General features: G+C 53.4%; 1 protein-coding gene across 1 annotated transcript; it reads left to right on the top strand.

Annotated features, from left to right (window-relative positions):
• Window positions 1-3884: 3884 nt before the first annotated feature.
• Window positions 3885-10700, top strand: LOC147082040 (uncharacterized). Its single transcript, XM_085980509.1, has 2 exons — window positions 3885-4110; window positions 9051-10700. The coding sequence occupies exon 2, from the start codon at window positions 9160-9162 to the stop codon at window positions 10201-10203; it is 1044 nt and encodes a 347-aa protein (XP_085836635.1). The 5' UTR covers window positions 3885-4110; window positions 9051-9159; the 3' UTR covers window positions 10204-10700.
• The last annotated feature ends 1715 nt before the right edge of the window (window positions 10701-12415 follow it).

The raw sequence follows: 12415 nt of genomic DNA, 5'->3' as shown, positions 1-12415 counted from the left end.
CCTATGTTCCCCGACATCTCTGGAAGGTTATTTGTGTCCTCCTTTGTGAAGACAGAACTAAAGTATGTATTTAGGACCAGTGCAAGAAAGATTAAGGCGATAATTAGTACAACTAAATCAGGAGGTACAAGCACTAAATAAAGTAGTAAGGAACCAACAACAGATTAAAGATCTAGAAAGGCAGAATGCTGGACTTAAACCAGACGAGTTGCCCAGAATAGGTCAACAAGTAATGACGCAAGTTATCGGAAGAAAGGGAATGGGGCCCGTTGGATGGGGCCATGTACTGTATTAATGACAAGTGATACGTGTGTTTGTCTACAGGAACCGATGGGTATGCCATGGAAGCAATGGACCCAGGTGAAACCATTTAACACTAAAGACCCCCATTCTACCCTCTCCTCTAGGGGAAAGAGCTCGGAAGACGACCAGACCTCTGTTTAAATTACAGATAAACATGGATCCAGTCGACCCTTTATATCAGAGGGTCCGTCTCGGGGAGAAGAAGCTCTCCCGGTTTACCCTTACACCCGAGAACTCATTTTTAATGTGGAAGCAAGTCATCCTCGGTTCCGAGGGACTGCCTAAGAAGAAGAAGATATAATTGGAGTAAGACTTCTTTACTCCTGTACTCAAATCCTCTTGTAATGAAGGCCAGCATACCATTTGCCTTCTTAACTGCCTTTCACGACCACCGGACGTCCCAAAGCACTTTACAGCCAATGAAGTACTTTTGAAGTGTAGTCACTGTTGTAATGTGGGAAACGCAGCAGCCAATTTGCGCACAGCAAGCTCCCACAAACAGCAATGTGATAATGACCAGATAATCTGTTTTTTCGTCATGTTGATTGAGGAATAAATATTGGGCTCAAAACACCGGGGATAACTTCTTCGAAATAGCACCATGGGATCTTTTACATCCACCTGAGGGGGCAGACGGGGGCCTCGGTTTAACATCTCATCCGTAGGACGGCACCTCTGACAGTGCGGCGCTCCTTCATCACTGCCCCTCCAACAGTGCGGCACTGCCGCAGCACTGTCCCTCCGACAGTGCGGCGCTCCCTCAGTACTGCCCCTCCGACAGTGCGGCGCTCCCTCAGTACTGCCCCTCCGACAGTGCACATCTCCCTCAGCACTGCCCCTCCGACAGTGCGGCACTCCCTCAGTACTGCCCCTCCGACAGTGCGGCGCTCCCTCAGTAATGCCCCTCCGATGGAGCAGCGCTCCCTCAGCACCGCCCCTCCGACAGTGCAGTGCTCCCTCAGTACTGCCCCTCCGACAGTGCGGCACTCCCTCAGTACTGCCTCGCCGACAGTGCAGTGCTCCCTCAGTACTGCCCCTCCGACAGTGCACATCTCCCTCAGTACTGACCCTCCAACAGTGCGGCGCTCCCTCAGTACTGCCCCTCCGACAGTGCGGCGCTCCCTCGGTACTGCCCCTCCGACAGTGCGGCGCTCCCTCGGTACTGCCCCTCCGACAGTGCGGCGCTCCCTCGGTACTGTCCCTCCGACAGTGCAGCGCTCCCTCAGTACTGCCCCTCCGACAGTGCAGCGCTCCCTCAGTACTGCCCCTCTGACAGTGCGGCGCTCCCTCAGTACTGACCCTCCGAAAGTGCGGCGCTCCCTCAGTACTCCCCCTCCGACAGTGCGGCACTCCCTCAGTACTGCTCCGCCGACAGTGCAGCGCTCCCTCAGTACTGCCCCGCTGACAGTGCGGCGCTCCCTCAGTACTGCCCCGCCGACAGTGCGGCGCTCCCTCAGTACTGCCCCGCCGAGAGTGCAGTGCTCCCTCTGCACTGGCACTCCCACAGTGCAGCACTCCCTCAGTACTGCCCCTCCGACAGTGCGGCGCTCCCTCAGTACTGCTCCTCCGACAGTGCGGCGCTCCCTCAGTACTGCCCCCCCGACAGTGCGGCGCTCCCTCAGTACTGCCCCTCCGACAGTGCGGCGCTCCCTCAGTATTCACCCTCCGACAGTGCGGCGCTCCCTCAGTACTGCCCCTCCGACAGAGCGGCGCTCCCTCAGCACTGCCCCTCCGACAGTGCGGCGCTCCCTTTGTACTGACCCTCCGGCAGTGCAGCGCTCCCTCAGTACTGCCCCTCTGACAGTGCGGCGCTCCCTCAGTACTGCCCCTCCGACAGTACGGCGCTCCCTCAGTATTCCCCCTCCGACAGTGCAGCACTCCCTCAGCACTGCCCCTCCGACAGAGCGGCGCTCCCTCAGCACTGCCCCTCCGACAGTGCGGAGCTCCCTCAGTACTGCCCCTCCGACAGTGCAGCCCTCCCTCAGCACTGCCCCTCCGACAGTGCGGAGCTCCCTCAGTACTGCCCCTCCGACAGTGCAGCGCTCCCTCAGTACTCCCCCTCCGACAGTGCGGCACTCCCTCAGTACTGCTCCGCCGACAGTGCAGCGCTCCCTCAGCACTGCCCCTCCGACAGTGCAGCGCTCCCTCGGTACTGCCGCCCCGACAGTGCGGTGCTCCCTCAGCACTGCCCCTCCGACAGTGCGGCACTCCCTCAGTACTGCCGCTCCGACAGTGCGGCGCTCCCTCAGTATTCCCCCTCCGACAGTGCGGCGCTCCCTCAGTACTGCCCCTCCGACGGTGCAGCGCTCCTTCAGTACTGCCCCTCCGACAGTGCGGCGCGCCATCAGTACTGCCCCTCCGACAGTGCAGCGCTCCCTCAGTACTGCCCCTCCGACAGTGCGGCACTCCCTCAGTACTGCCCCTCCAACAGTGCGGCGCTCCCTCAGTATTCCCCCTCCAACAGTGCAGCGCTCCCTCAGTACTGCCCCTCCGACAGTGCGGTGCTCCCTCAGCACTGCCCCTCCGACAGTGCGGCACTCCCTCAGTACTGCCCCTCCGACAGTGCGGCGCTCCCTCAGTACTGCCCCTCCCACAGTGCGGTGCTCCCTCAGTACTGCCCCTCTGACAGTGCGGCGTTCCCTCAGTACTGCCCCTGCGACAGTGCGGCGCTCCCTTAGTACTGCCCCTCCGACAGTGCGGCGCTCCCTCAGCACTGCCCCTCCGACAGTGCGGCGCTCCCTCAGTACTGCCTCTCCGACAGTGCAGCGCTCCCTCAGTACCGCCCCTCCTACAGTGCGGCGCTCCCTCAGTACTGCCCCTCTGACCGTGCGGCGCTCCCACTGCCCCTCCGACACTGCGGCGCTCCCTCAGTACTGCCCCTCCGACAGTGCTGCGCTCCCTCAGCACTGCCCCTCCGACAGTGCGGCGCTCCCTCAGTACTGCCCCTCCGACAGTGCGGCGCTCCCTCAGTACTGCCCCTCCGACAGTGCGGCGCTCCCTCAGTACTGCCCCTCCGACAGTGCGGCGCTCCCTCAGCACCGCACTGGAGTGTCAGCCTCGCTTTATATGCTCAAGTCCCTGGAGCGGGACTTGAACCCACAACCTTCTGACTCTGCTATCTACTGAGCCACAGCTGACTCCAGTCTTTCACACAGTTTCATCATAACTTCCTTGCTTTTTGCACTCTACGCCTCTCCTAAAGCAGGGGAGTTATGATGAATTGTTAAACAGTGTTTTTTGCAGAGTGACCAAGGCTGTCTGTAGGAAACAATTGTGCATTTGAAAGCAGCTTGTATTGTGAAGCTTGTGCCCCTTTGCCAGGCCCGCTGCCTGCGGCCCCTCTCCCAGATTCCAGCCCCAGCTCTGTGCTGACTGAGCTGCTCTCACCTCGGGACAGCGCGTCACAATCGTCCCCAGCGCACCTGAGCTGGAGAGGCCCCGCCCCCTTGCCGCGCCGCCATTGGTTGGAGGACCAGGCCGCCCAGTTCAGTCCTCTTCCTATTGGTCAGAGCTCCCGTCAGTCACAGGCCCGGGCCGGCCTCCATCCACCTGACAGGCCTCTTCCTATGAAGACGTCACAATCGGGCCCGAGCCTCAGCGCCGGGGGAGGAAGGTCCCGCCCCCTTGCCGCGCCGCCATTGGTTGGCGGACCAGGCCGCCCAATTCAGTCCTTCCAGCTGAACCCTCTTCCTATTGGTCAGCGCTCCCGTCAGTCAGAATCACATTGCTCCGGCTCACTCCGCCACCCCGCGCAACTCAATCCGCTCCGTTCGATGTCCGCGGAGGTCCCGCCCGCCCGACTCTCAGGTTTGGTTTTTCTCGTATTTTACTTTATAATCTCGCTCTCCGCTACCCCCTCACCTCGATTTAAATCGATTCCTCAACACTTTACTTTACCCCGGCCGCTGATTCCGCCTCTTCCCCGGGCCCGGCCTTCCGTCTGCTGCTAGGAGGCCCTGGTCCCACCCCTTCCTGCACCTCATTGGCTGACACCACTGTCAATCGACACCACGAGGGGGAAGAGGGTAATTGACAGGCGGCGATTGATAGTAGCGCCTGCCCGCGCTGTGATTGGTGCAGGGGAAGGCAAGTGGGCGTGTCCGGCACCCGGGCCCACGTGGGGAGTCAAAGGCTGGCTGGAGCGCATGCGCAGCCCGCCTCGCACCGTTGGGAAGCTTTTCAAATATTTTTTTTTGCGAAACAAATTGAAAACACTCTTTAATTCCCCGAACCTCCTCCCCTCTAAAGTGCGATTATTATTATTCTTGCTTTTCCTCATTTGTGTGGGGTGTCTTTTTTTTACCTTGCGGTGGCGTGCGCCGATCCAAGCGACCCCTGGGCGTTGCGTGCTGGCGTCAGCGCGTAATCGGAGGGAGGGGTGATTGACGCGAGGCGCCCGCCAATCAGGAGCGCGGAAAACGCTGGGAGGACCGGGTGGGCTGACGGTCCTCCAACCAATGGCAGCGCGGGAGGGAGGGGGCGGGACCTCGGTGGGCTGCAGGCCGCTTTCCTGCTTTCATTGTCTGCAGGAGCTGTTAAAGGGGAGGGGGTGGAAAAAACCCAGCTTGTGAGTGTTTATTCCTTTGCATTACCTTTATTGCAAGGCTATTCATCAACTGCATTCATTGAAAAATAAGTGAACCTTTTCTCTTTTCGACTTTTATCCAGAACAAAGAGCCCTGGTGCTGTGAACGTTTTGGTGGGCAGACACTTTTAAAGGGACAAAGACCAGCATTCTTCCTCCTCTCTCTCTCTCTCTCTCTCTCTTGTGAGTATTTGTGGTGGGTGGGTGAGAGAGAGGGAGGGGGGAGGGGGCTGAGTCAAAGGGGACTGCGGCCCCTTTTCAACAACAAAAAATGGCTTGGCCATTTAAAGGGGAATGGGTGCCCCCCAGGTATTTAAAGGGGCAGTGCCTCTCTCTGTATCATGTCAGAGCAGGGAGGTTCTGCTTCAACTGTACAAAACACCAGTTGGGCCACCGGCTAGTCCAAATCATCCTGTAGTTTCTCAGCATCCTCCTCACAGCACACACGCCCACCCAGCTTTGTGTCGTTTGCAAATTTGGAGATATTACATCTAGTTCCCTCGTCTAGATCATTAATATATATTGTGAATAGCTGGGGTCCAAGGACCGATCCCTGCGGTACCCCACTAGTCACTGCCCGCCACTTGGAAAAAGACCCGTTTATTCCAACTCTTTGCTTCCTGTCTGCCAACCAGTTCTCTATCCAAGTCAATACCTTGCCCCCCAATCCCATGTGCCTTAACTTTACACGCTAATCTCTTATGCGAGACCTTATCGAAAGCCTTCTAAAAGTCCAAATACACCACATCCACTGGTTCGCCCTTATCTATTTTACTCGTTACATCCTCAAAAAATTCCAGTAGATTAGTCAAGCACGATTTACCTTTTGTAAATCCATGTTGACTTTGTCCGATCCTGTCACTGTTTTCCAAGTGCTCTGCTATTACATCTTTTATAATGGACTCTAGCATTTTCCCCACTACTGATGTCAGGCTTACCGGTCTGTAATTCCCCGTTTTCTCTCTACCACCTTTTTTGAATAGTGGGGTAACATTAGCTACCCTCCAATTCATGGGTACTGTTCCAGATTCCATCGAAAACCCAGCAGCTTCTCCTCCATCTCCATTCCAGCTCAAACTGCTGTAACAAAAAGACCTACGCAGGCGGCCAGGGACCGACTTCCGTCACCTGCAATAAAACTCTTCCCGACAGCCGCTGACTAATGGCGGCCGCAGCACCCACAATTCCCCGCGCCCCAGAAACTGCTCTATCCAACGCGCTGATTTACCTGCTGAGAGTGCGCATGCTCCCCGGGGCCACGGGCCATTCTGGGAGCCTGGCTCCTGTCCTTTGTCCCGAGTCTGACTCAGTGGAACCGGCTGAAGAAACCGGGAAGCGACGGCTCGGTTGGGGGAGGCACTGCACCTTGGGTTTCCTGGTGCCGGGGCTCTGGCCGCACGTCCGCCGGGCCCGGCCGCTCTGATTCTGATTGAGGTTTTTGATGAGGTAACAGAGAGGGTTGATGAGGGCAATGCGGTTAACGTGGTGTAGATGGATTTCCAAAAGGTGTTCGACAGCGTGTAAAGTTAAGACACATGGGATTGAGGCAAGGTATTGACTTGGATAGAGAACTGGTTGGCAGACAGAAAGCCAAGAGTTGGAATAAATGGGTCTTTTTCCAAATGGCAGGCAGTGACTAGTGGGGTACCGCAGGGATCGGTCCTTGGACCCCAGCTATTCACAATATATATTAATGATCTGGATGAGGGAACTAGATGTAATATCTCCAAGTTTGCAGACGACACAAAGCTGGGTGGGTGTGTGTGCTGTGAGGAGGATGCCGAGAAACTCCAGTATGATTTGGACAGGTTGGGTGATTGGGCAGAAGCATGGCAGATGCAATATAACATGGATAAATGCGAGGTTATCCACTTTGGTGGCAAAAACAGGAAGGCAGATTATTATCTGAATGGCAATAGATTGGGAGATGGGGAAGTGCAACGAAACCTGGGTGTCCTTGTGCACCAGTCGCTGAAGGTAAGCATGCAGGTGCAGCAGGCGGTTCAGAAGGCAAATGGTATATTGGCCTTCGTAGCGAGAGGTTTTGAGTACAGGAACAAGGATGTCTTCCTGCAGTTGTACAGGGCCTTGGTGAGACCACATCTTGAGTAGTGTGTGCAGTTTTGGTCGCCTTATCTGAGGAAGGATGTTCTTGCCATGGAAGGAGTGCAGCGAAGATTCACCAGGCTGATACCTGGGATGGCAGGAATGATGTATGAGGAGAGATTGGGTCGATTGGGGTTGTACTTGCTGGAGTTTAGAAGAATGAGAGGGGATCTCATTGAAACTTATAAAATTCTAACAGGACTACACAGACTAGATGCAGGAAGGATGTTCCCGATGGCCGGGGAGTCCAGAACCAGGGGTCACAGTCTAAGGATAAGGGGTAAGCCATTTAGGACAGAGATGAGGAGCAATTTCTTCACCCAGAGAGTGGTGAACCTGTGGAATTCTCTACCACAGAAGGCAGTAGAGGCCAATTCATTAAATATATTCAAGAAGGAGTTAGATATATTTCTTAAGGCTAAAGGGATCAAGGGATATGGGGAGAAGGCAGGGACAGGGTACTGAATTTGGATGATCAGCCATGATCTCATTGAATGGCGGAGCAGGCTCGAGGGGCCGAATGCTCCCATCTTCTATGTTTCTATGTTCAGCCTCAGACAAATGTTAGGGAGAGGGATGGAGTCAGTGGCTAGGGAACAGAGTTTGTGGGGTGTCTGTCCCTTTAACTACAATTCATAGAATTATAGAAATTTACAGCACAGAAGGAGGCCATTCTGCCCATCTTGTCCGTGCTGGCTGACCAAGAGCTCTCCTCCCTAATCCCACTTTCCAGCACTTGGTCCGTAGCCTTGGAGGTTACGGCACTTCAAGTACTTTTTAAATGTGATGAGAGTTTCTGTCTCTACCACCCATTATGGCAGTGAGTTCCAGACCCCACCACCCTCTGGGTGAAGAAAGTTCCCCTCAACGCCCCTCTAAACCTCCGACCAATTACTTTAAATCTATGCCCCCTGGTTATTGATCTGTCTGCTAAGGGAAATACGTCCTTTGTATCCACTCTCTCTCTGCCCCTCATAATGTTATACACCTCAATCAGGTCTCCCCTCAGCCTCCTCTGTTCCAAAGAAAACAGCCCCAGCCTCTCCAATCTTTCCTGGTAGCTAAAATTCTCTAGTCCTGGCAACATCCTCGTAAATCTCCCCTCTCGAGCAGTCACATCTTTCCTGCAATGGGGCGACCAGAACTGCACGCAGCACTCTAGCCGGTGGCCTAACTGGTGTTTTGTACAGTTCAAGCAGAACCTCCCTGCTCTTACATGATACAGAAAGAGAGAGGCACTGACATATGAGGAGAGATTGGGTCGATTGGGCTTATACTCGCTGGAGTTTAGAAGAATGAGAGGGGATCTCATTGAAACTTATAAAATTCTAACAGGACTAGACAGACTAGATGCAGGAAGGATGTTCCCGATGGCCTGGGAGTCCAGAACCAGGGGTCACAGTCTAAGGATAAGGGGTAAGCCATTTAGGACAGAAATGAGGAGGAATTTCTTCACCCAGAGAGTGGTGAAACTGTGGAATTCTCTACCACAGAAGGCAGTAGAGGCCAATTCATTAAATATATTCAAGAAGGAGTTGGATATATTTCTTAAGGCGATAGGGATATGGGGAGAAAGCAGGGACAGGTTACTGAATTTGGATGATCAGCCATGATCGCATTGAATGGCGGAGCAGGCTCGAGGGGCCGAATGACCTACTCCTGCCCCTATCTTCTATGTTTCCCTCACTGATTGCGGCTCTTCACCAACACCGACTTTACAAAGAAAGCCCCGAGCGGCAGCCTGGAGCTCGGGCCCAGTGCACAGGCGCGGGGGAGGATGATTGACAGGGGCCCAGGGGGTGTGCTGAGCATGCGCGGTGCGGGCCGGGCGCCTGTGGAGCAGGAGAGGGCGGGGCCATGGGGCGCATGCGTGGTGTCAGCCACAACTCAGCGCGGCGGCTGGAGCGTAGGGATTGCAGCCGCCATTACTGTTGATACTTTCAACCAACCTGTGCAGCAGCTGGGGCCTGAAAATCAGCTTCACTGCCCCTGGGCTGGGAAAGGGGGACATGAGACAACATTCTCCCTCTTACCCCTTTCTGCACTCCTTTTACAGGGTTTCAGAAAAGGAGCATTTACAGACAGGAAGCTCAGACCAAACATCATGTCAGGATCTGACAGAGTCGCTCAATTCATCAGGACCTGAATATCATCGGCCTTTGCACATGGAAGGAGAGAGCAGCGATCGCAGCGCTGACAAACCGCTCACGTGTTCAGTGTGTGGACTCGGATTCAGCCGATCGCCTGACCTGGCGAGACACGTGCTCCGTCACACCGGGGAGAAACCGGGTAAAGGTGGGGACAGCGGGAAGGGATTCAGTTCCCCGTCTACATCAGAAGTTCATCCGCACAGTCACCCTGGGGACAGTCCGTTCACCTGCTCCGTGTGTGGGAAGGGATTCACTTGCACATCCCACCTGCTGAGACACCAGAGAGTTCACACTGATGAGAGACCGTTTCAATGTTCCGACTGTGGGAAGAGCTTCAAATTCTCCAGGGATCTGAAGGAACACCAGCTTGTCCACACTGATGAAAGACCGTTTACATGTTCTGACTGTGGGAAGAGCTTTAAATGCCCCAGGGATCTGAAGGATCACCAGCTTGTTCACACCGATGAGAGACCGTTTACATGTTCTGACTGTGGGAAGAGTTTTAAAAGCTCCGGGGCTCTGACCAAACACCAGCGAGTTCACACTGGGGAGAGGCCATTTCCCTGCTCTGTGTGTGGGAAGGGATTCACTGATTCATCTAACTTGCTGATACACCAGCTTGTTCACACTGATGAGAGACCCTTTAAACGTTCTGACTGTGGGAAGAGCTTTAAAAGATCCGGGGCTCTGACTACACACCAGCTTGTTCACACTGATGAGAGGCCGTTTACATGTTCTGACTGTGGGCAGAGCTTTAAATACTCCCGGGACCTGAAGCAACACCAGCTTGTTCACACAGATCAGAGACCGTTTACATGTTCTGACTGTGGTAAGAGTTTTAAACGCTCCAGGGCTCTGACCAGACACCAGCAAGTTCACACTGGGGAGAGGCCATTTCCCTGCTCTGTGTGTGGGAAGGGATTCTTGCAGTCCACCAACCTGCTGGCACACCAGCTTGTTCACACTGATGAGAGAGCGTTTACATGTTCTGACTGTGGGAAGAGCTTTAAAAGCTCCAATGACCTGCTGAGACACCAGCGAGTTCAGACTGTTCTGTAGTGCAGGGCCCTGTAGACAGCTGGGGTGACAGGAACGTGGAATGGATGAATGTTTTATAAATTCTTGTACTACTGTTTAATCTTTCAATCTGTTGTGCTGATGATTCCCTTGATTTGACTGTTAATGTTATTTTTGTTTTTCTCCTTATCACAGGCAATTACCTATTAAAAGTCAACCATCACAACCAATAAAACCTGTAACATAACAAAAAAAGTTTAAAGGAAACTTAAATGAAATTAAGATTCTATTTTCGGTGGTGATGATGCACGCCAGTCCCTCCGGTACCCACCGGTCACGGGAGGCCTCGAGCGCGCCGGTGGACTGTTCATGTTATTACATCGAATGTACAGCACAGAAACAGGCCATTCGGCCCAACTGGTCCATGCCGGGGTTTATGCTCCACGCGAGCCTCCTCCGACATATCCTCCTATGTTTATCTGGCTTCTCCTTAAATACATCTATGCCATTGGCCTCAACTACTCCTTGTGGTAGCGAGTTCCCCATTCTCACCATTCTCTGGGTAAAGAAGTTTCTCCTGAATTCCCTCCTGGATTTATTGGTGACTTTTATATTTATGGCCCCATAAATATGATGAGATTCTGTTAATCTGACCAGTATGTTGTTGTACTTTGTCTTTTTCTGATGAATGAAACATTACTGAGCTCCTGTACCCGTGTTATGGGATGAAGTGCCAGACAAGTAAAGGTACAATGTCTGGGTGTGAATCTGATAATAACCTCATGGACCGTATAGGTGTGATAACCAGACGGGCTTGTGGTTATAGTCTGGTCACAGATGGACTATATTCACTGAATTAGCAGGAGTTCAGGAGGCGGTCAACAGACGGGTCCAAACAATCCCATTTCCTGAGCGGTAACCAAGCTTGTGTATAAGAACAGGCCACTTAAGTCGTTGTCAGTTGGAACAGACTCGAGAAGATCGTGCACGAATCCACTGTACTTCTATTCTCCAGATTGAGGGAATTATCACCCGATCTGTGTTATGCAGCGCTCTTAATAAAGCCTGGAGAGACAATTTGTGTTCTTCTGAGCTTGATTATCTGGCATCCGAAACCCTGGGACTCCCGATCATTAGAGTCAACCTCAGTGTCTGGAAAGGGATTCCCTGGTATATCCCACCCGCTGACACACCAGAGTGTCCACAGTGTGACTGCGGTGGGTCGATTCCACTGTTTCCGATGCCTTTAATCACATCCAGGACTGAAACGTGTTAATTCAGGCAACTGGGGCATGTTAATGTTAAAACCCCAATAACTGGGCTGGATTTAAAGATTATTCCCTGTTCTCTCAGTACCCGTGAGCAGAGAGAAGCTGATGTTATAGAATCATAGAGCACAGTAGGATGCCTTTCGGCCCATCGTGCTGGTGCCGGCTCTCTGAAAGAGCGATGCAATTAGTCCCACTGCCCTGCTCTTTCATAAGAACATAAGAAGTAGGAGCAGGAGTAGGCCATACGGCCCCTCGGGCCTGCTCTGCCATTCAATAAGATCATGGCTGATCTGAATCTACACTCACGTCCACTTCCCTGCCCTCTCCCTGTAACCCCTAATTCCCTTATCTGCTAGGAAACTGTCTATCTCCATTTTAAACGTATTTAATGTTGCAGCTTCCACAGCTCTCTGGGGTAGCAAATTCCATAGATTTACCACCCTCTGAGTGAAGAAGTTTCTCCTCATCTCAGTTTTGAAAGGGCAGCCCCTTATTCTAAGATTATGCCCCCTAGTTCTAATCTCACCCATCAGTGGAAACATCCTCCCCGCATCCACCCGATCAAGCCCCCTCACAATCTTATATGTTTCGATAAGATCGCCTCTCATTCTTCTGAACTCCAATCAGTAGAGTCCCAGTCTACTCAACCTTTCCTCATACGTCAACCCCCTCATCTCCGGAATCAACCGAGTGAACCTTCTCTGAACTGCCTCGACAGCAAGTATATCTTTTCTTAAATACGGAAACCAAAACTGCACGCAGTATTCCAGGTGTGGCCTCACCAATACCCTGTATAACTGAAGCAAGACTTCCCTGTTTTTATACTCCATCCCCCTTGCAATAAAAGCCAAGATTCCATTGGCCTTCCTGATCACCTGCTGCACCTGCATACTAACTTTTTGGCCTAGAAATTCAGTTAGGGGCGCCCAGCTCGCCTGGGCGCCGGAATTACCGCTGCGCGCGGAGCCACTTGCGCCAGCGGG

This window comes from Somniosus microcephalus, unplaced genomic scaffold (assembly GCF_052327205.1).
Source record: "Somniosus microcephalus isolate GS21.2 unplaced genomic scaffold, FLI_Smic_1.0 scaffold218, whole genome shotgun sequence".
In the NCBI taxonomy this organism is placed as follows: Eukaryota; Metazoa; Chordata; class Chondrichthyes; order Squaliformes; family Somniosidae; genus Somniosus; species Somniosus microcephalus.
This window is presented reverse-complemented; position numbering and strand designations above follow the sequence as displayed.

Bases quoted from the DNA above. Each gene is read 5' to 3' on its own strand.
- LOC147082040 (XM_085980509.1), top strand. From the start codon at position 9,160: ATGGAAGGAGAGAGCAGCGATCGCAGCGCTGACAAACCGCTCACGTGT.